Below are 23,705 nucleotides of genomic sequence, written 5' to 3'. Positions count from 1 at the left end.
GCGACTCCGTCAGATGTCACTGGAGCCATAAGAAGACTTTGTTGGCGTGCTGACGTCCGTACCCTTTTTTTCCGCGCAGTTGACGCGTAACAGTTTTTTCTGGGACTCTCCATTTTCTTTGCATAACTTAGTTACTGCTTTCTTCCTTGTAGCAGCGAGATGGCTACTTTGAAGAAATTGGGTTTCAAGCTTACCAGGAAGAGTGGTGGCCATATGTTCTTCACTGACCCCCATGATGACTGTCTCAGGTGCCTGTCGTCGGATCATGACGTTGAGTGTTGCTCGTCCTGTCGTAGGATGAATCCAAAGGCACTGAAGGAGCAGGAGGCGAAGCTTTTCATGGACGAGCTTAGAACGAGAAGGGGCCGCTAGAGTGCCAAGTCCTCGACTTCTCCTACTTCAAAGTCGAAGAAGCATAAAAAGCGCATGCATGGGTATCGGCAGCGCAAGGCTTCGAGGTCGGCTTCTCATGTTAAGCGGCGTCATCTTGAAGATGTCGTCTCTCCATCGCCTTTACCTTAGTGACAGACGACTCCTGCTCACTCTCTGACGCTTAGGGATTCGTCGGCGCCCAGGGAGTCTTCCCATGTTCCTGCGACTTCACTTGGTCTGGCCCTGGTATCCCCGGCACCGCAGCCACAGCCCTATGTGCGGCCTCGGTCGGATCTATGCCTGGCTGTTCTGGATCCTTATCCACCCTGCCCGGGAGCGGATCCGCATTTAAAAAATTTGACGATGTTTGCCATGTTTGCCAATGCAGGTCACCCTGCCGGTGTGCCATCTGGCCCAGTGGATCTGCTTGTTTTTAACTTGGGCATACCCCAGCAATATACCCAGGCACCCTTAGAGCCTTTAATGCCTTTGGCTCCGGCATGGCAGTTTCTAGCGCCTAGGTTTTCGACGCCAGTTCCACAGTCTCCAGCGCCGCACCCGGCGACGCCGAGTCCAAAGTTGCAACCCAAGAGAGAAGCCCAGAGACTGCTGGAGGAGGAGGAGTACTGTTAGGATCAGGCTGAAGAGGGGGAGATCCTTGACTCAGTGGATGACTTTGAGGGCCTTCAGTAGGCCAGTGGTTTGGACACTTCCCCGGAGTGTGAGCTTTCTTCCCTGAAAGCTTTGCCCTCACAGGATGTTGCTCCATACCATTCTGTTATTAGGAAGGTTGCTGAGCTTTTGGGTCTTAAATTGCCCACGGCAGAGGTCAAGTCCTAAATGAGGTGTTAAACTCTCCTTCTTCTGCTATTGAGCCGTTGCTGCCTTTTAATGAGGCTTTGATAGAGCCATTTATGGAGGTGTGGCAGAAGCCATCCCCCCTGCTGTTTTGAGGACAGTGGCTAGATGGTATAAGCCGGCTCCGGGCCATCCGGATTACCTTACTGCTCACCCTTCTCTGGAGAGCTTGGTGGTACAGGCTTCTTGTTGTTCCAAACAGTCAGCTGGATCCTTTCCCACCACTCTGGGGGATAGAGACTCGAAGAAACTGGAGCAGTCTGCCAAGAAAGTTTTTTCCTCAGCCAGCATGGCCTTAAAATCGGCCAATGCCACGTGTTTGTTGTGAAGGTATATCAATGCCTTGATGGACTCTGCTTAAGAGGTTGCTCTTGAGCTGCCTGAAGATGTCCGCGGACAGTTCTTAGAGGTTTTCATAGACAGCTGCTCGTGAGGTTATCCAGTCAGGATTGGATACGGCCGACTCTGTGGCCAGGTTGATGGGTTCTTCTGTGGCCAGTAGGAGGCATGCTTGGCTGAGGTCCTTGGAATTCTCTCCGGATATACAGGCTACTCTGCTTGATCTGCCTTTCGATGGGTTCAGGCTTTTTGGTGCAAAGGTGGATTCAGCTCCGTAGAGCTACTGCAAGATCCTTGGGCCTGCAGTCTCAGCTTAGGGGCTTTGGATTCAGGAGGTATCGGTCTTGGGAAAGCGGCTTCCTTTCGTGGTCATCAGCTGCTGCAGCAGCAAAACTCTCTGTACAACAGGTTGTATATAGGAAAGGGCAGAGGCCGTCTGCGGGGGGCCTCCCGGCAACAGTCGTCCTCCACCTCTCCCTCCCCTGTCCCCACCACCAGTACCACAGGGAAGCAGCTCCAGATCCCACATCTTAAAGCATGTTGGTCCTGTAGGCCGGGTGTCCTATTTTCTTACAACATTGGAAATCAATTACATCAGATCTTTGGATTTTAAATCTTGTAGAAAATGAGTACACCCTTCCTTTCCAGGAGTTTTCCCCTCCTTGCCAGAACTGGTGTTTGGAGGACCATTTGTTGCTCTTGCAGCAGGAGATTTTTGTCTTAATACAGAAAGGTGCGATAAAGGTGGTTCCAGAGCAGGAATGGGGTCAGGGGTGCTACTCCTGGTATTTCTTGAACCCCAAGAAGCACGTTCGGTTGAGGCCGATTCTAGACCTCAGGATCTCGAATCTTTACCTCAAGCAGGATAAGTTCAAGATGGTGACCCTTGCTCATGTTCTTCAGGCGCTGCAACTGGAAGACTGGGTGGTGTTGATCGACTTGCAGGATGCGTATTTTCATCTTCCTATTCTGAAGTTGCTTTGGAAGTATCTCCGTTTTTCGGTGGGGTCTCAACACTACCAGTTTGCGGTCCTTCAGTTCGGTCTTACTTGCGCACCTCGGGTCTAAACGAAGGTGAAGGTGGTGGTGGCAGCTCATCTCAGAAGGTCAGGGATCCCTGTATTCACTTTTCTGGACGACTGGCTGCTCAAATACTAATCGCCTGTGATGGTGCTGCATCATTTGCAACTAACAACCCGTCTGTTGTTTTACTTGGGTTTCTCCATAAATGTACCCAAATCTCACTTTGTGCCCTCTCAGCGCAACCTGTTCAGCCTTCGCAGAGGATCCTCGACATCCAGGAATTGATTCCTTTGTTTCACGATGAAGCAGTTGTTCCAGTCTTGAAGGTCCTACGCCTGCTCGGTCTGTTTGCTTCCTGCGTTCTGTTGGTCAACCATGCACACTGGCACACGAAGGCTCTCCAGTGGTGCCTCTGCAGGCAGTGGTATCAGCACATGGAGATCTCTGGGAGATGATCAGAATCTGCAGAGACACTGCAGCGGAGCTGTCTTGGTGGGGTGTTTCGGTGAACCAGTCTCAGGGGAAGCCTTTCCATCCTCCTGCATCTGTGGCCACAGTGATCACGGATGCCTCCACTCTAGGGTAGGGTGCGCATTTGGGGGATCTGCAGGTCAAGGGTCTTTGGTTTCCAGAGGAAAGGTTGCTCCACATAAACCTTCTGGAATTGCGGGCAATACGTCTGGCTCTCAAGGCCTTCCTTCCCTCCCTTCGCGGTCGTTGGGTACAAGTCCTGATGGACAACACTACCATGATTTGGTACATCAACAAACAGGGAGGAGTGGGGTTGTATCGCCTCGGCAGAGAGGCTCTGCGGCTCTGGTCCTGGATTAAAGACCACCAGATTTGTGTAATGGCAAATCATCTGGCAGGAGTGCTGAACGTGCGTGCGGACAGTCCCAGTTGGCAGTATTCAGCTGACTACGAGTGGAGGCTTCACCCCGGAGGTAGTTCGCCACATCTTCAGGTTGTGGGGGTCTCCTTGGCTCGACCTGTTTGCCACTCGTGAGAACATGCACTGGCCTTCGTTCTGCAGTCTCCAGTTTCCAATGCAGGGAGCATTGGGGGTCACGTTTCAACTGGATTGGAGCTGTCGGCTTCTTGACGAGTTTACCCCTATATGCTTGATTCCTCGGGTTCTAAGGAAGATTTGCCAAGACCAGGCCCAAGTTATATTGATACACAGATAGTCTTCACGTCTCATCGCACCCTCTGCTCTCTCTCCCTCTCAGGGCAGACCTCCTCTCGCAGGGGCAGGTTCTACACCCCGCCTCCAGAGTCTGCACCTTCATGCCTGGAGATTGAACGGGGCAACCTGAGCTCTTTCTCTCTCCCACCGGATGTGGTGGATGTTATTTTATCGTCCAGAAGGCCAAATCCGTTTTTTCCTGTAGATGGGTTAGGTTTGTGAAGTGGTGTGGAGAAAAATCCATTGATCCTTTGAAGGCCCATTTATCAGATGTACTTCGTTTATTGGATTTGAATTTGGTTCTTACATTTCTGATTGGGTTCTCCTTTTGAGCCTCTTCATAGTTGCCCTTGAGGCTTCTTTCATTTAAGACAATTTTTCTGGGTACTATTACCTTGGAGAGGGGGTTGAGTGAGCTACAGGCTCTTAGCTCCAAGCCTCCGTTAACCCCATTTCATGCGGATAAGATGGCTTAGGACCAGAGCTGCTTTCCTCCTGCACAAGGTGGTTACTCCCTTCCATTTAGGGCAGTCTGTCACTTTACCCATTTTCTATCCTCCTCCTCACCCTTCCAAAGAGGAGGAGAGACTTCACCGCCTGGACCCTAAGAGGGCGGTCAGCTTCTACCTGGATCCAACCAGAGACTCGAGGTTGGACGACCAGCTCTTTGTTGGCTATATGGGAAAGATGAAAGATAAAGCCGTCCATAAGAGAACGCTGTCCAGGAGGATCGTCTTGTGTATCAAGATATGCTATGCCCTGGCCAAGAAGGAGCCGCCTGAAGGTATTAGAGCTCATTCTACTAGAGCAGAGGTCTTCAAACGTTTTGAGGCCTAGACCCCGCTGTTATAAACTTTTAGGCATAAGGACCCCCTCCTGACCAAAATGTCTAGAACTTGGTACTCACCATCATCGACAACAAAAGCGCCCCCAATTCCCATGGCAAATCATTTTATGGTGGGGCAATAGAATTAAACCGTGTTTAGCAAAACCAAAGGTTTTTGTGTGACTATGGTTCGTGGTCTTTTGGGTTTTATTTGTTTCGGTTTTTGGTAACCATCTTGGCCAAGGGAACAATAAATTTTGAAGGCCACGAGAAAATGCTAAGTGGCTGGCTGCCTGGGTGTCCAGTCACCTAGGTTATAATTATGTTCACATGGAATAAGGAAGGCCATGGGGTATGCCCTTGTGATTTGTGTGCTTGGGCTATACTCAAAGGTCATCTTGAAGCAGACTACCTATGATCACGGTGCATCTCTTTTCCCTAGCAGCTGCGCTATGACCTCTTTCACCTCAGTGCCCCTAGAAGTGTACTTCTTTGCAGTCTATTGTTCAGTACAGTGGGAGGCTTGGTGTCTGGAAGGAGAATTACATCCATTGTGAACACATGTGCCCATGTACTTGGTGCAGGACAACATGTTGCACTGTCAGACTGGCTCAACTGAGCCTTCGTCTTGGGCAGGCCTTTGCAGGGTGAGGGTCAGAAGAGAGGCTGTGAAAGGTAGCAAAATTCACTCGTCTAGAGATGGATGTCAAAAGACACCTGTTTTATTTTTGTGGGTGACGTTCATTGTAGCCAGAGGCAGCTGCCAACCACAGGTAATCTAACATAGATAAACTAGATTATTCAAGATCACACAGGCTGTCTGTGAGGAGCTGGGTAGCCTCCAAATCCGCACACACGGTGATTCTGTGAGAGCGTGGCCTTGACTTGAGACAGACAGCTGTTTACCGCACACCATTGTCTCCTCCTTCTCCCCTCCCCGGAACCTGGTTGATTAATGGTGATTTATTGCTGACAAATGTATAGACCAGTCATGGAAAATTACGTCATGCGAGAACAGTCTCGCCAAACATTGGTATTTAATACCACAATGACAACAGCATGTATGTGAAGGTACTATTCAGCGTTGTCACCTGTGCTTAGTTTAGTGCACAAAATCTCATTGCAAACACAAATGGCAGCATGTGTTCTATGTAAGCTGACGACTCACAAAGCATTCACTGCTTCCGTGTCAACGATATCTTGTTGAAAACTGTCTTACAGCCACACTGAATTGAAGGTGTACACAGTCTTTACCCTTTACTCTTTACAGCACGACTGCTCATCCCTGTCTGGTAAAGCTGATATGAACTGGTTGACAATTCCATGCATTAATTCACCATGTTAAAAAATAAATTTAAACAATGTTAAAATGGCTCAATTTGAAATACCCAAGCCTTTACAGAGTTCTACACATGAACAAATGGCCAGCACTTTTCTTTGGAAATGGTGGCAACCATAGTTGAACAAAGGCATCATATTAAACTGCTGCTACAAGAATTAAATTGGAAAGAACACAGAAAATAATCAACATTCCCAAGTCATAAAACTGCATGTTAAACTGCTGCTACAAGAATGAAAACAGAAAAAAACACCGAAAAAGACCAACATTCCAATGTCATAAAAATGCATATGAAACTGCTGCTAAAAGAATGAAAACGGAAAGCACACTGAAAATAAACATTTGAAAGTCATAAAAATGAACTGGAGCCTTTGCCCCAACCCTGGAGTTTATTTTGAAGTACATTTCAGCTTCCAGGCCACATGTGAGACCTAGATGTTTGATCGGCACAAATCAATTTTTAAAAAGTTATAAATTTGAGTGCTAGTTAATATTTGCTGTGAGGAGGCCACTAGGGAGATTCAGTAAGTAAATGTGGTTTATCTTAATCTTTTGCAAATTAAGACAATTTAGTGTGCAACATAATAGTACCATCATAACCCACACCGCTCCATTGCGGTGCTGCTTATTTGAGCAAAGACTGTACAACCAAATGTGTTTAGTAATATCGGAGTTATGTAGGCTTTACCATGTAATATTTTGATGCTGTAAATTTTTTGGCTTTGTCAATTGAAAAAAATCTATTCTCCGTTCAGACAAATAACATGAGGATTGACACTCATTTAACCATGCTGCCTGAATCTTTCTCTGCAGTGATATTTAAACAAACATAAAAGCAGTGATGTTTCAGACATCAACTTTGTCATCTTCAGTAGTCCATTCACTGCACTTATCTTACAAACAATTTAGTCTCTTAGTTGAAAAGTAAAACAAGCATTGGCATAGCCAATAGGTCTCGCCTTTGGGACCTTTTAAAGTGTTTAGCCATGCAACAGTTGCATAACTAAATACTTATAAGGTCCCAAAAGCGAGATCTATTGGCTATGCCAAGCTGCCCTTCGGCCGCGAAAGTGAAAGTAATCGCGGTCAAGCGCGGTACGCGCGCCCGTGCACATGCACTATAGCTCTAGGCTGGCCTGGTAGCACTTTTTGGAGCCCTCTCAAAAAGTGTCGCCATACCAGCGCATGCTCTGGGTCAGGCGAGACATAAAAACATATAGGTATATCTTCATTTTGCTTAGTTAACATCTTTCCAATCATTTCACTGTGATTGTCCATTCATTGTCAGCAGCATCAAGCCCCACACGGACGCGCAGTGTTTAAAGACATTCTCTCTTCCATTGTGTTTCTCTGGAGCAATAAATGTAATTGAGCGCGGAGTTCAGGCAGCACAAATAAATGGACAGACATGCAGGAAAGCATAAAAACGGACAGAACACAGAAAATCAAAATTAACCGGAGCCTTTGCCCAAATCCCCTCCTGGCTCAATCAGGGAAACAAATAAGGATCTGTGTGTGTGCGCAAGATAGTGTCAGTGTATGTCTGCAGCGGGGAAGAGGCAGGTTACCGAATTAATCTGAGAAGCTTTGGGTTGCCTTTGAAATCAGCCGGAAGTAACATGGAGATCTTAATGAAGAGGCAGCAACGAGCCACAAAGCAGGACACGATGTGAACGCAGTGATGGCCAAGGAAGGCAACACTGACGGCGTGGAATATTGCAGAACTCCCTCGAAGTACAGGCTGCATTGCAAAGGTTCTGGTCCATCTTTATGGACAAGGTTTGCAGCCATTTCCTGGTATGCATGCTGCAGTCTCTCTGATTGGAGGACAGGTATAGATGACACATTATGATTGCCTTATTTTACCTAGTCCTCCAATCAGAGAGCCTCCTGAGGTGCAAGTATTTCTAATCCAAAGCGGATAGGAAATGTTTTGGATTCGAGGCAGACTGAGGCTGGTGAATGCGCGAACTCCTTCTGATGACTCCACGGCCCCCCTGGGGGTTGCGCCCCATAGATTGAAGACCTCTGTGCTAGAGCTAAGTCTTCTACATCTGCTTTGGCTAGGGGTGTCCCTGTAGTGGACATTTATAAAGCTGCGACATGGGCCTACCTCCACACTTTGACGAAGCATTATTGCTTGGATTCTGAGGTGAGGAGGAATGGTCATTGTGCACGATCTGTGCTGCAGGACATTTTGGGTTGAGTGGACTCCCTCCTCCGGGAGTGGGTACGCTGTCGGATTCAATTCAAAAGGTGAGGAATCCAGAGGCAGATGTATCCATCAGAAGAACAAGTTACTTACCTTTGGTAACGCTTTTTCTGGTGGATACAGTATCTGCCTGTGGAGTCCTTACTGACCCACCTTCCTCCCCGTTGTCCACCTACATATACTGAAAAGATTTTTAGGTCTCGCCTGGCCCAGCGCATGCGCTGGTCTGGCGAGTTTTTTGTGATGGCTCAAAAAAGTGCTACCACTGTAGCCTAGAGCCTCAGTGCATGTGCGCGGGCGCGCAAACCTCACTTTCACGGCCGCTTTGATGTTTGATCGCGATCACTTTCGCGGCCGCTTTGATGTGCTCCATGAGCCAGTTTGTTTTTCCTGTTTATTACTTCTATGTAGTAGTGGTGGCACTTGTGCTTTAGCTTAAACATCTTAGGCTAAAGTCGGGTGCCGAGATTGCTTCAAAAGTAAAGAAAGAGACAATTCTTTACTTTTGAAGCAATCTCGGCACCCGACTTTAGCTTTAAGATGTTTAAGCTAAAGCACGGGTGCAGCCATTACTACAGAGCAGTAATAAACAGAAACAAGCATTGGCATAGCCAATAGGTCTCGCTTTTGGGACCTTATAAGTATTTAGTAATGTAACTGTTGCATGGCTAAACACTTATAAGGTCCCAAAAGCGAGACCTATTGGCTATGCCAATGCTTGTTATTGTATTACATTGTGTTTTCCTATATCAATTGATTGCTGCACTGTTGGTGGTTAGGAAATGCTTTGGTTTTAGCTTTGCTGCTTTACCTATATACTATGTATATTTGTGTATATATATTGTATACTGTGTACACTTGCATTATGTTGTCCGTTCGCCTCGAGGGCACGGAAAAAATGGGTGGAACTGATGTCAGCACGCCGACGAGGTGGTCTTATGGCTCTGATGACAGACGGAATCACGAGCGGAACAGAGTCATTGTGAAGTCCTTGTCGACGTGGGAGAGCTTGGAAAACGTTTCAGTGGAGTGCTGGCGCAAGGGGTAATTCAAAAGGTGAGGAATCCACAGGCAGATACTGTATCCACCAGAAAAAGCGTAACCAAAGGTAAGTAACTTTTTGTTCTTACTGCTACAGCATCTGATACAGTGGAAAATCTGCATATTTTGTTGTCAGTTAAATATACTTTGGTTGAGTTGGTTTGAATGGGTATTTCAAAGAAAATTAAAATGAGGACAGTAGGTTGCCTCCTGTTGTGCTGTTATCGGTTTTTAATCTCAAATTGAAGTTTTTTGTATTTAAGAATTGTTACCGGATTCTGCATGTAAACAGATATGCTACTGTGTTACTTAACAGCCAAAAGCCGCGGTGAAGAACTAAAATTACAACTAAGTAACTTTTCCTCCTTAAACCTTTCTGCTATTCCAATGGATGCAAATTGTCTACCAGTTTGCACCTTTTCACTATAAATACCCAGAACAATCACTGTTACCCCCAAATCTTTTTTCTTCTTCTTTTAAGCAAACTCCTTCTGAAGAATAATTTGCACCATTCATATAATTTCTGAGGGAGTAAAATAGTGCAGAGTTGTTATGAAGTTCATTAATCGCTTAGTAAATAAACATTCACCTGAAGTGTTATTCGTATGCAGTGATGGGGCATGTGCATGCAGGGTAAAAAAAACTGGAATGCATATTTCCTTCCTTTACTCTTTCTGGAATGCATGCTTATTGTGTGGGTAGGAATACAGATGTGTTGCTCTTCCAAATGCTTTGCTTTTGTTGATTTCCAAATAACCAGCATTAGAAATGGCATAATATTGTGTTACTAACAGGTCACTGGATCCTATTAAAATAAAACAGGAGTAACCCGCTTTTTGTTTGTCTTTTTTGTAATTTGAACTGCACAGAATCAAGCAGAGAGGTCAGATAAACATCAAAGCTTTCCAGCATACTCCCACTTGTCAGTAAAGTACCGCAGAGCATTACTTACTATTAGAATTTTTGATTTCTCTGATGTAGGTGGCGGCTGGGATGTCTGCCTACATAGAGTACTGGGAATATAGCTTTACCAACAGCTTTTCAGCTCCACTGCCTTCCAGGTAGTGGAGACTTAATTCAGCATACACATATTTGCTCCGCCCACCGTTTGGTAGTGGCCCATGCCCGCAGTTATTGCCATTGGAATTTGCCCTTGCGTGCGATGTGTTCCTAGTTGATGAATAGATGCCTGCAAAACTTTTTCAAAGAGGAAAAATGACTGAAATTGATTAATTATCCCATCTGAAAGTATTCGTGAATCTGATTTGTCACCCACTGATCCACAAGGTAATGTTTGTCGGTCTGGTGTGATGCTATCTAATACTAAAGTGAAGATGTGTGCTGTTAGCATTATTGTATCGTTTTTTATCTAACATGTTCCTGAAAGTATAAAAGTTAGTGTGCACTTTTATGTTAAAACTAACAATACATCTGTTAATGAAAATGTGTTGAATTCTAATAGTTACTAATTGCTTGCATTGCCAATGGCTGATTTCTTTTTCTTTTAATAATATGCTGCATGCAGACAAGGATGACCTGTCCCCAACTGCTGAGGTTTGGGATGTAGACCAGGGGATTATAAGTAAACTGAAGGAACAGTACAAGAAGGAGCGGAAAGGGAAGAAGGGGGTAAAGAGTAAGTGCTCATACTTATCATTTAAAAAGAAATCTTTCTATTCTAGGCCAAATGTTAGTCTGATTTCTATGTTTCCTAAATTGAGGTTTTTTTCTCAACTCTTTCACTCTATAAATTGGTGGCAGAGTTTCCTTCAGTGAGAACGACAGCATACTTTATCACCATTTATTGCTCAAAATTTTTTTGTAACAAATGTGTGCTTTCCCTTTCTTTGTCTAAAAAACATCAACACTGAAAACATTTTGCGTCTGTCCTTAGGAGCGCATGGTGATTAAAAAGCAAACTATGTACACAAAATGATCTATGTAAAAAATAACACCAAACTTAAGAACCAAAACTATTAAGGACGAAACTACCTTCTTGTTACAAGTCATGACTCAATTGACCAAGGTTCTCTTCATCTTTATTGCCAACAGCTGCTCAAGCAGCAGTGCACACTTTTCTGATGTGTTTCTACTAGCTGGTTACTGAAGAGTGCACGCAGTGGCAACTTGTACCTTGCTTGAGTCTGCTTGTTGCAGCTTACCATCCCTTTTCTGTAGATTAACCCCACCACCCTATTTTCCCTATGTCCTTCTTTATTCATGTACGTACCAGCCCATGTGCTAATTTCAAAATGTTCTGTTAGTCTCTTCTCGTTGATTAAGGAATTGCTTCTTTTGCTTCTACTTGCAATGTGGCCATTTATGGGCTGACAAGTGCATTGCTTTTGTGCCACTAAATGTTGCCACTTAAAGGGCCATTTATAGAATAATACGAGAATCATCTTTTTTTGAGAACTGTCAACTATTCCAACATGTTACTTTGTACAGCCTGCCAGAACATTGGAAAGTACTATATTTCTTCCTGTTAAGACAGCTATATGCAATATCTCTTACATATTTTGTCAGGCTCTGTCCTAAAGGAGCCTTGTGATTTTTGTTGATAAAGGGGATGAATTATAAATGCATGTTATTTTTTTGTCACGCTCTCCTCTAGTCACCTGAATTTGTAAAATATGGCAGAAGGAACTTCATTGAAAATCACTCATCCGAGTATTCTGAGATTCTCTGTCCCCTGTATGGAGATGCAAATATACCATTGACTTCCATGATGTGCGATGGCCCCTACAACCATTTCACCCTACAAGTGTGCTTACACTATTCTTATTGACTGCAGCTGGAGTGGGCCTAATGATTCCTTCAGTGGCTGAATGTGAGGCATAGGCACCCATTCCTTGCATTTGCCCTAGGACCTCCCGGCCTCCTTTATGAACTGAGCTCAAGAGGAAGGGCGGGGTGTCTGGGATATCAAGAGTCTGTGGTGATAGATGCCATGATTCCATGATTTCCTTCCAAGGTTTCTCATTGTATGGGAATCGCTGAGAGAGGATTTGTGATGGAAAATACATTGTTTTGGTCCATCATGCCGCACCCTATTTGCTCTTTCTTATAGGCATAGGATCTGCCACCATTCCTGCCAATACATCATGACCAATCAAGTGTTTGGTTTGTCAACATTTTATATAGAAAAATACAATTCGGTAATGATGTGCTAGGCTTTAAGCTTATTAAATAAGAGTGGAACAGAGGGGGCATCTAATATGCCACCAAGTGCATATTAAGAATTTGAAGAAGAGACAAGATTTGCGGGGGAAGGATGTTGCACACGTGTTCTGTCTGGGTAGGGTGTATCAGCAGCAATGCCCTGTCAATTCCTCTGCACCTGTACTTCTGTTTCTGTCGGAAAATTCACCCTCGAGACACTGCATGAAGAAGGACTCCACCAAATGTTAAGAAAACTCAGAATTGAACATACTTCTGAGGAGGAAGCATGTATTGAGAGGGTCGAGTTAATCTGCCTCAGAAGCTGGACTTGAGGCATTAGGACTTATGTCCTTTAAATCATTGTTCAGACAACCCAGGATCAACACCTACTTACCGACACCATTCAGTGTTAAAAAGATGCGATGTTGGAGGAACAGCTTCTACTCTTTCTAATGGCATGCAAAAAACAAGCTACATCCTTATCTACCATACCTTCAGTGGAGAAGGACAATAAAAAGTGATCCATATTGGCCCAGATACAGGCAACATTAGAATGACTCGTCAGAGCCTCTATGACCCTTAGATTTCCAGAGCAGGTATCAAATGAAAAAGCAATTTCATTTGCGGAAGCTATTCGTCAGGATTTTAAGAGTTATAAAATATCCAACATTTCAGAAAACGAAACAAAATATTGCAAGTAATGCTTCGTAAAATGCACTCACCTTCATGAAAACACTACACCTATTCAGATTATGATGCCCCTAGAAATGGGTCATGTGTTAAAAGTAATTTAAGCCCTATTGGCCAGGGATTCCTTGTGTTCATGTCTGGATGTGTCCTGGCCTGTCAGTTTGGACAGACTCTTTCTTATTGAAGCAAAGAGATTTGCATATGGATGTACTCTGTTTACAGCGGCACAAAGGATGAAAAGCAGTGTTATGGAATGTGCCAATGAGTGATTGCCATTAGCTTACGTTAAAGCATTCTTTCTATCACTTTGTTGGTTGCTGTACAGATACCAGTATCAGGATCATGAGAAAGAGGAGCAACATGATTCATAGAAACACACCCCATAAAACAATATAGCACTCAGTCATCCACTGGATGGCATTTCAACACGGGGTAGCATTTCTTTGCTCATGCGATAAGAGGATTTTCCCATTAGTAATTTATCAAGGGTAAAAGCATTAAAGAAGTTTTTCCTATGCTGAAAATAGTCTAAAAGTAGCATGCCTTTGAGGAAGATTGGATCTATCACTGTGGGATCCAACGGAAGGTTGCTTCCCAAGATCCAGTTTACTTAAATGGACAAACACTCCATAATTTAATAGCGGTAGTATAAGCCAGAAAATGGTCTAATGGCAGGGCACAAGAGATGGACCAATGCCTGAAGAGCACAGCAAGCACATTGTTGTGGCATACAAAAGGCTGATGTGTTGCTGTGACTTGGCTTATTGCAATTTAACAAGCATTAAGTGTAGAAAAAAAAACTGTTTGCTTTGCCCACACCTCAATTTTTTTCCTCTACTTTATTTAAAGTTTTCAATCTTACAGTCAGACAAGCATGACATGCATTTCTAAATGTGCAGTTCAGTTTACAAGCAGTAGCAAAAAACAACTTCGTAGGTTACAGCATGATATCCAATGTTGGTATGTTCAATGTGGGTATGGAGGGGCCTATAGCACAGCAGCCCACTGTGTGTTGAGTGCCTATGCATCGCAATGAAACCACATGCCCCAAGCCGAACGCCCCTTGTGGCCAACCTACTCTTGGTTATTTTGCCCTCCCCGTTCGATCTGTCGCTGACTGGCGAACTAGGTATTTCTGGTATGGCCTGCAGTATATTAGTGAGTCGTTGCGACACTGCCACTTTCTGCAATTGTGTCCTTGTACAACCGGTCAGGTCTATCAGTCCAGTTCTACACCGGGGCCTATCTAGCAGTGTTTTTGGCAATGCGATGGGGTGAACTTCGGCACTCTTGATATAAAGCTGAGAAAGGCCCTGGGGTCTGTGTATCAAGTAATGCACATGTAGTGCTGTGCGGCCTTATAGTATCTTTCGAGGTCAGGAGTATTTAAACCCCCTTCCGAATATGCTCTCGTCAGTCCCTCCCATTTGATCCGGGGCTGCTTCCTGGTCCACGCGAGCCTTATCATTAGAGTGCGCAAAGCGCCAAAGAATCACTGAGGTAGCAGGATGGGAATGTTTATGAATAGGAAAAGAAACGGAGGGAGTATGACAATTTTATTAAAGCGATGCGGCCTATGAGTGAAAAGGGAAGCCAAATCCACTTATCTATAGACTCTGTTAATTTCTGTATTGCGTGGCCTTAGTTCTCCCGTATTACCACCCCAAGGTCGGTGTGGACCTGGATACCCAGATAACACATTGATTCCGTGGTCCATTCAATGGGATAATTGGTAACGGTGGGGGTGGTCGGGGGCAGGAACATCATTGTTTTATGCCAATTAATGTGTAAGCCCGAGTGCTGGCCAAATCTCTCGACCTCCCGTAGCAGTGGTTGTAGGTTTAGATCCGGGTTGCGTATGTATAGCAGAGTGTCATCTGCGTATGCTGCGATAATCAGATTGCATTGTGAGGATCTTATGCCTCTGTGCGCTTTCGCACATGAGACATGCAAGAGGCTCTGCTGCCAGAGTGTACAGTAGCGGGGACAGTGGGCAGCCCTGTCTAGTGCCTCTAGTAATCACTATAGGTTGAGTGAACATCCCGTTGACTCTCACGCGAGCCATTGGTTGGGCGTACAGGACCTCGACAAACTTCAAGAACACCTCACCCACCCCAACCCTCCTAAGGACGGCATATAAGAAACACCACTCAACGGAATCAAAAGCCTTTTCAATATCAATGAAAAGGGCTGCAGCGCTGACTTTTGGAGCGATGCGTTTAAACGTGTTGAAGAGGGTCCTCAGGTTGCCGGAAAAAGAGCGACCTGGACTAAAACTAGTTTGTTTCTGACCTACCAATTTAGGCATTGGGGAGCCAACCTATTAGCCAGGATCTTAGCAAACAGCTTGGCATCTGTTTTAAGCAGTGAGAGCGACTTGTAGGATGAGCTTTGATCTGCTTGTTTCCCCGGCTTCAGTAGTGTGATCAGAGTGGCTTCGCGCATCGAGGGCGGCATTATGCCATCTTGCGCCATTTTCTCAAAGAGGTTCAACAGGTGTGGTATCAGCAGGTCCTGAAATGCTCTATAAATAGGGCTTTATCATTGGGCATGTCTTTGAGTGCAGATAAAATGTCAGTAGGGCGCAGGGGGGGCATGACTCTCTCCCTAGCGGCATTGTCCAGCCATTGCATCACAATGGCTGCAAGATATTCGTCATTTGATTCATCCACTGTGGGGCTGCACAAAGTGTACAGTTGGGTATAATAGGCGCGAAAATCCTCCACTATCCTGGGCGTGTCCTCAACTAGTTCCCCGTGTTCAGTGTGTATGTGTAAAATGTCAATATTGCTTCTAGTGGGTCGTAACAAGGCAGCAAGCATTGCGCTTGGCCTATTCCCCCTCTGCATATACCATGGCAGTAGCATATTTGCCTTGGTGTTTAATCTCGGTGCTGGCTAGCTCATCAAAGTCTGCTATATGTGCCCTGATTTGTGAGAGAAGTTTAGGGTCCCCACTATCCTGAAATTGCCTCTCTAGAATTTGCAGCTCCCTTTCCACCTTTTCCCTCTGAGTGCGAATCGACCGAAGGACCCCTGACTGTTTGGAAATGGTTATGCCACGTATGTATACCTTAAACGTTTCCCAAATAGTGCTCATCTTGGGGACACTCCCTATGTTAGTGGCAAAAAACTCATCAGTCGCCTTCCCTAGGTCATTACGGAAGACTGGATCTAGTAGTGAATATTGCAGGAAGCGCCAGGTGTTCTCTCTTTGGGGCATGTTGCCAATTGATAGTTTCAACAAAACTGGTGAATGATCGGAGTAGGTGTGTGGCGTGTGTAAGCAATCGCCCACGAAGTGCAACAATGACCGCGAAACCAGCCAGTAATCTATCCTGGTTTGCGTATCATGCACCAAGGAGTAGTGTTTGTATCCCCTACCCAGGGGTGTTAGATGACGCCAGATATCTATGGGGCCTTCAGCTTCTGTTATGTCTGCTATAGCAGCAGCTGCCCTAAATGGCCATCTGGGGGGACTCTTGGACCTGTCCAAATCCGGATTTTGTATACAGTTGAAGTTTCTGCCTCACAACTGAAGTATATGAGAGTACCTTGCAAGTTTGCTACTCAGTGTGTGATAGGATTGTGGGTCGTCATGTTTGGGCCCATGTAGTCCAACCATAATCGCCTTGAAACTATCTTTACGACAACTGGCTATCACATATCTACCACTAGGGTCAACCTCCACCCCCTGTATCTGCAAGCCTGAACTCTTACGCGCCCAAATCAACACCCCCCTCGCAAGTGAGGTAAATCCGGATGCCACGCACATGACTGTGTCAACAGGCTGGTGTGGTGGGTCTCCTGCAGTATAGCCACATCTACATGCTGCTTTTGCATTTAGGCCACCACTTAACAAATCTTTCTGTAATCATTTAGGCCGCGCACATTCCAAGATATAAAGTTTAGTTGAGTACTAGTGCTCATGGAGTTATCCATTGTCATAGTCTACTAAACATTGCAGAGTGAAGTGTGGACCACATGCACCTCGGTAACCAGGTTGCACACCTATATGCTGATTAACCTACACTGCTTGCTGACGTTAAAACTAAACTACTCACCCACCCACCCACCCATGCCACGTCTCAAAACATGCACCGTCTCAAAACATGCAACATGGCTGAACTGGAACATTCGGTGACTCTTTTCGCCAAATCTAAACAGGAAACAAAAAACAAGAAAAAGGAATTCAGTTAGTTACACCCTGTTGTGGATTACACGTGGGGGCAGTAGCTGCCTGCCTCCTGAACACACTCTTCATTTAACTTCGCCTATAATAAAGGATAGAACATCCAGGCTATGTAAATAGCAGCCCACTTGCACGTGGGAGCGGACTTAGTCTGTGTGGAGTCACTTTTTTTTGAGTTCTTGTTGCTGGAGCTTGGGCTCATTGTATACCTTGGTTTTGCCGTCACATGCCACCTTTAGTCTGGCTTGGTAGAGCATAGCGTAATCTATCTTGAGCACTCTTAGCTTATGCTTCATGGGCGCAAATTGTTTGCTGGCCTCTTGCACCTGCGGGGTGAAATCTGTAAAAAATGTTATCTCCCCAGATTTATATTTGAGCACACGTAACTCTCTGACCTTACGCAACGCTGCGTCCCTGTCTCTGTAGTTGAGTAGTCACGCTAATAGCGGCAAGGTGTGAGAAAGTGGCTCTGTATATACTGTTCCCAAATAGGTACAGTGTGTACAGAGTCCACAGTCCCCAGAGGTTTTGCAGTGGTTAAAGTTAGCTATAACCTTACTCTCTAAAGTGGTAGCTTGGTTGAGTAGTAAGGCAGTATCAGAGGACAGTGTAAAGCATTTGTTGTACACGCTCAGTCAGCAAATGATCTCACACACTCAATAACTGAACTCTAGGCCAATGGTTTATATAAAAAATATATGGTTGTTTTATTTTAGAACCAACAATAGGTATCAAAATATACTTTCTCAGAATGAGAGGCTTTAATTAAATACTTTTGCAATATGCAATTGACTTTTGTAGGTAATAGTTACAGGTTGTTGCAATAGGCTATACAATTTCAAACACAATAATACATTGAGCTACATGGGAATTTTAAGTTATTTGCAATAGATTACTTTCAGGATTACTTTTCTACTTCCAGGACTGGATCCTAGATTCAGTCCGGGAACAGGTCTTGGAAACAAGTGAGTAAATTCGTTTTAGTTACAGTAGTGATTTTTAGGCAATATTTTGCTATTTTAAAAGTTGACACTTAGAAGAAATTCCATAGAAAACCAGTCAATGGTTCCCTATGGGAGAAAATTCAAGTTACAGGTATGGTATGTTCTTGTTACTTTTGTAAGGCAGTACTGGGCTCCTAGGCTCAGTACTGGGACCTCTATCTAAAACAGGTAAGTAATAACGTTTTCACAGTTGGTACGATTTTTAAAGAATATTTGTAGTTTGCAAAAATCGACACTTAGAAGAAATTCCACAGAAAAACAGTCAATGATTTCCTATGGAAGAAAATTGGGTTAGTGGTAAGTACGGTTGTGAGTACTTTTCAGGGTCAGTGCCAGGCACCAAGATCCAGCACTGGGATCTCTCCTAATAGCAGGTGAGTATTTCTGTGTTCGTTACTCGGTTGATTTTAGGTGAATATTTTAAGTTTTAGAAACTCCACACTTAGAAGAAATTTCAGAAGAAGCCAGTCAATGTTACCCTATGGAAGAAAATTGGGTTATCGGCTTTTGGGTAAGTACTCGACTGGCAGAGTTAAGGTTCTGGGCACAGACTCAGGGGTCTCCCAGGGTCAGGTAGGTACAGTTGTTACACCCTCAGCGGCACAGGGGCAGCCGGGTGCAGAGTGTTATCCTATGGGAGGCAGGGGGGCCTTGGTTGGTGGCTGCTGACTAGCAGTCCATGCGGCTGTGGGAGCTGGGCTCCTGGTCACTTGCTCAGGGCAAATGGGTAAGTAGGTAGGAGTAGAGGTTACACGGCCAGGGCCACTCGGGCGGCTGGGTGCAGGGTGCTTTTGAGCCTTTGGGCGCTCAATGGATTTCAATGGGAAAGCTCCTGGATGAACAAAGGCTGCAAGCTCGGGGACGAAGATTCTTCAGGTGCCACCACCACTTCGAGAGGTAAGTTGGGTAGTTGGAGGATAGGTAGGTACCCAGGAGTCGGGCACAGGGGGCCGCAGGGTGCCGGGTGCAGGGTTGCCTTTTCGTTTCGGGAAATCTTATCCTCTGCTGATCGCGTTTGGTTGGGTCCCTGGTTCTGAGGCTGCAGGTGTCGTCAGGAGTGTCTAGGTGAGTCCTTGGGTGCCGGATTCGCGGTCACAGTTGTCGGGGGGACTTGGTCTACTCCAGCACAAGCCAGGCTTGGCGTGTGCAGGGTTCGCGGTTTGGGGCTGGTTCCAGGGGTTAGAAACTTGCTTTGAGCAGAGACACTGCTCATGGGAGTCCCAGATGCTCAGTCACAAGGTAGCCAGGTCCTCCGGGGTTTGTGAGGTTGCTGGCCACAAGAGGTGCCGGGATTTAGCAGGAGCAGGTTCGAGGGTCGACAGGCCGGTAGGGCTGGGGCAAAATCAGTTGGTGTCTTCCTCTTCTTAGAATCTGCACGGCAGGCCTTCTTTCTTCTTGCTCTTCTTTTCTTTTTCGGAATCTGGAGAAGGGGAAGGTTCAGGGTGCCTCTAAATACTAGATTTAGGGGTGTTACAGGTAGGTAAAGGGCAGAGACCAAAGGGTCCCTGCCCTGGGGTGGGTACACCCCCTTTCCTGCCACTCTCCTGTGGGATGGGGGCAGTAGCCTAGTCCTGATTGGGCAGGGCCTCCCATCTTCAAGATGGCGAGTGTCCGGAGATGTGCTTCACCTCGCCTCCCCCACCTGAGGGGTAGGGTTGGCAGGCTGGCACATCCCCTGTCCTTACTTGGGGTTTCCGGCCAGTCTTCCCGCCAGAGTGGGGGTCAAAACCGGTGGGGGGCCAGTTTGCTGGGTACAGCAAGTGCCCTGGAGAAGCTCACAGAGGCGACATGCCTTTGAAGCTTCCCCTTGCCCATCCTGGGGGAAGAGACGTCTGCTGTGTGGCAGCCTAGGCCGCCTCCCAGACCAGACGTGGATTGTAGGTTAGGTTTCAGGGGGCATCTCTAAGATGCCCTCTGTAGTGCTTTGTACATTAAATCCCACACTGGCATCAGTGCGGGTTTAATGCGCTGAGAAGTTTGATACCAAACTTCTCAGTCTTCAGTGTTGCCATTATGGTGCTGTGGAGTTCGTGTTTGACGAGCTCTCAGCACCATATACTCTTAAATGGCAGCACTGCACTTACAGTGCCCAGGAATGGACCTGGTTACTGTAGGGGCACCGGGCTCATGCTCCTGTGCCCACACCACTGGCATAGGGCACCCAGCTAGAGGGGTGGCTGATGTATGCCAGGGCAGTGCAGGTTGTGGGCGTGGCACACAGGGATGTGCGCCATGTCGACTCTGTTTTGCCTTGTACCAATACACTCAGCCCGCGAGGTCAGTGTGTTTGTGTTAGGGTACAGGGCCTCTAAGGGTGGCAAATAAGTACTGCAGCCCTTTAGAGGCCTTCCCTGGTCACAAGGCCCTGGGTACATAGGGTACCATTCACCAGGGGCTGACATGTAGCCAGGGTTTGCCAATTTGGGATTTTAAGTTTTAGGGAAGGAACATAGGCCCTGGGCACCTGATTGGCAGGAGTCCAGGGCACACTCAGTCAAAGTACATTCCGCAATTCAGCAAAAAGTGGGGGCATGCCATGCAAGAAAGATGGCACTTTCTCACACAAGGGGGTAGCCCCTAGGGGAGGTTTCAGGGCCAGAGAGCGGTGCGCTCGCTCCACAATGAATACCTGAGATAAGTTTCACGCCCAAGTAGTGACACCACCAATTGTTCAGTAAGCAGCTTTGTGCTCCCAGTCACTGTGGTCTACGGTAGGCCCAACATACGCACATTGTTGCGCCTAGAGCACGCATCTAAGTCTTGGGCTTTGTCCCGTAATGAGGTCATCAGCCTCCCCATTTGCTTCTGTGCGGTCGCTGCCTCTACTTGCGCATCTTCAGTTTCGGACACTCTGCCATGTCAAGCCTTTCAGCATGCTTGTCCACACGCTCAGACAGGCGATCCATCCTATAGGAAAGTGAATTAAGCTTACCATCAATTGTAGTGAGGCTTTTCTGCATGGCCGGGAGGATGTGGTGTATATCTTCACCATTGTCTGTGCCTTTGGCCCCCTGTTCAGATGCCATGGTGTCAGTGTCCTCTTCTCTGACCCTGGAGGATTTACGGTGCTCAAATTGTAATTTTGTCTGGGACCTTCCCCATTTTTTTGTGGATGACCGTAGCAAGGAGACTGATGGTTGGCACCCCCCTGCGCAGGTGGAGGGGTCGTTGGTTAGTTGTTACAGCTGGAAACTGGGGGCTGTCCCCAAAACTGGCTTGTTGCACCGGGCGTCACTTGCTGCCTTTGGAATCGCAGCTTGAGCCGGGTGATGTGCACCGACCGCTCCCTGCCGCCCCAGGACACGAAGATTAAGACTCCAGGTGTGGTGCACACAGCCCCCTGGTGTTGCCTAGCGAAGGCCAGGGCATGCCGATTCCAGGTGGGCGCCCACAGCCAGCTGCCTGCAACGCCAGGTGAGGGACAGGCCACGTGCTGAGGTCCGCCAATCTCTGCAGTGTCACAATTGAAGCGCGGGGTCTGACACTTCCTCGCCACCCCCCATGGGCAGTCCATCCAGGTCTCCGGTGAACTCGCGGCTCTGCTGCCTTCACACTCCGCAAGGGCTGAACGCCCGCCACAGCACCACCACGCGGAGACCCGTGCTACGGCACCCTGTGGCCGCCGCTGCCAATCCGCTGCTTGGCTCAGACCCTCAGCAGGAAGACGCAGCAGGCATGTAACACCATTCCCCACAACCGCGTCCGGCGGCTGCCACCACTCGCCACCGTTGAGCAGCATCCAGGCAGGCAGGTAAGCGCAGAAACACGTCTCCACTACTGCACCGCCTCCTCACCGCCATGATGACAGGCCACATTCCTCTCGTGACCAATCTCAATGCAGTGTGTGCCTTAAATCCCTGTCCGAGCACTTTCCCGGATAGCTGGCTTACATCCGCAACTCCACCAACGATTTCAGCAAGTTTATAAGCCAGGATGAAGGCTATGTCTGCCGTATAGTATAGGCGACCCTAGGATCTCGCTGAAGCTGCGGCCATTTTGGAGTTGGGCAGGCCCCCCCCCCCCCCCCCCCCCCCTCCCCACCCCCCCCCCCCCTCCCCCCCACCCCCCAAGGTTGACAAAGACAAAACGTTTCCGGTGCCCTGCCCTCGGGCCCGGCTCCAAAACAGAAAGCCAAGCCTTCTGGCTCGAGCCGGCTCCACTCTGGCGCCGAACCGACACCTTTGGCGCCGAAACACAAGTCCAATTCTTCTAACCCGAAACCTGCGACACCCAAAGGCTCGGAGCAGAAACCTTCGACGCTGAAACCGACTCATAAAGAGAAACACTCTCCCACTAAAGAACCTCGGTCTGATGCGCCGCCTTCGGATCCGAAGCAGAAAAAACTGGTGATCAACCCTCAAACAGGACATATTCATGCCACTCTTCCAAAGAAACGAAAAATTGACCTATCAGATGACTACCACATTCCTCTCATAAGGAAACGTGTGGGTACTAACCCTTCTCCTCCTTAGATTCCACTTCCTTCTCCCATTGATCCTAACTTGCTCATTTCGTCAGCAAATTCAGCACAACCACCACTTTCACCTGACCAGGTGATCAGGACCAGGATCAGGATAGATTACAGGACACTGAACCTTGGGACGATTATCAGACAGACCCAATTACATGTAATGATCCTGATTTGTACCCCTCCAGACCCTCCCCACTTGATGACATCGGGTACATTGAGCTCCTTAATAGGGCCGCTCAATGTCATGGGGTGGAGCTCCATAAAGAGCCGTTAGAAAAGGATTTCCTTGGTGAAACACTTACTTCTTCCCAAAGAGCTACTCACAACTTACCAATGCTCAAAGGCATGTTAATGTAAATAGAAAATCTAAACGAATGTTGTACACAGGTGGCTGGCAGTGCCATCTTTCAGGTGCACACTAAAATTATTGAAATGTCAATTACTTTTGAGTAAATATTAACATTGTAGTTGAAGTTTGAGAACATTGAGTGCATACTTAGCTGCTTTTGTCTAATTTGTATAATTTTCAAAGGCATGTTAAAGCACAAGGACGAGGTATCTAAAGACCCTATAAGATCCAGGATAATTACACTCCGAGTGGACAAAAAATACAAACCCGCTCCTACCGACCCTGTTAACATTAGAGGCCAGCTGCCCTTAGACTCTCTTGTAGTCTCCAACACTCGCAAGAGAGCTAATTCGCAAACCACAGGTGAGGCCCCTCCTGATAAGGAGTCGAAGCTAATCGATTCCTCGGCCCAAAAAGTGGCTTCACAGGCAGCAAATCACTGGCGCATTGCCAACGCTCAAGCTTTGTTGGCTCGCTATGATCGGGCTCATTACGATGAGTTAGAGAAACTCATACAACATTTACCTGATGAATACAAATCTAAGGCTAACTACCTCATTCAGGAAGGTAAACTTATTACCAATACATCAATTAGGTGTACCCTAGATGCAGCACACACAGCAACTCATGCAGTCAACACCA

The 23,705-nt window shown here is 46.7% G+C and overlaps 1 protein-coding gene across 3 annotated transcripts in view; it reads left to right on the top strand.

Moving 5' to 3' along the window:
• The window catches only part of STRN3 (striatin 3), a 900,588-nt gene that overhangs the window by 407,710 nt on the left and 469,173 nt on the right, over positions 1–23,705 (top strand). For 2 of the 3 annotated variants that reach the window (XM_085627372.1, XM_085627371.1), the window contains exon 8: positions 10,722–10,832. The exons of the other annotated variant lie outside the window; for it this stretch is intronic. In XM_085627372.1, coding sequence (XP_085483498.1) covers positions 10,722–10,832 — 111 coding nt within the window. The remainder of the gene's footprint in view (positions 1–10,721; positions 10,833–23,705) is intronic. 3 annotated transcript variants of the gene reach the window in all.

The sequence above is a fragment of the Triturus cristatus genome, chromosome 9 (assembly GCF_964204655.1).
Source record: "Triturus cristatus chromosome 9, aTriCri1.1, whole genome shotgun sequence".
Classification (NCBI taxonomy): Eukaryota; Metazoa; Chordata; class Amphibia; order Caudata; family Salamandridae; genus Triturus; species Triturus cristatus.
This window is presented reverse-complemented; position numbering and strand designations above follow the sequence as displayed.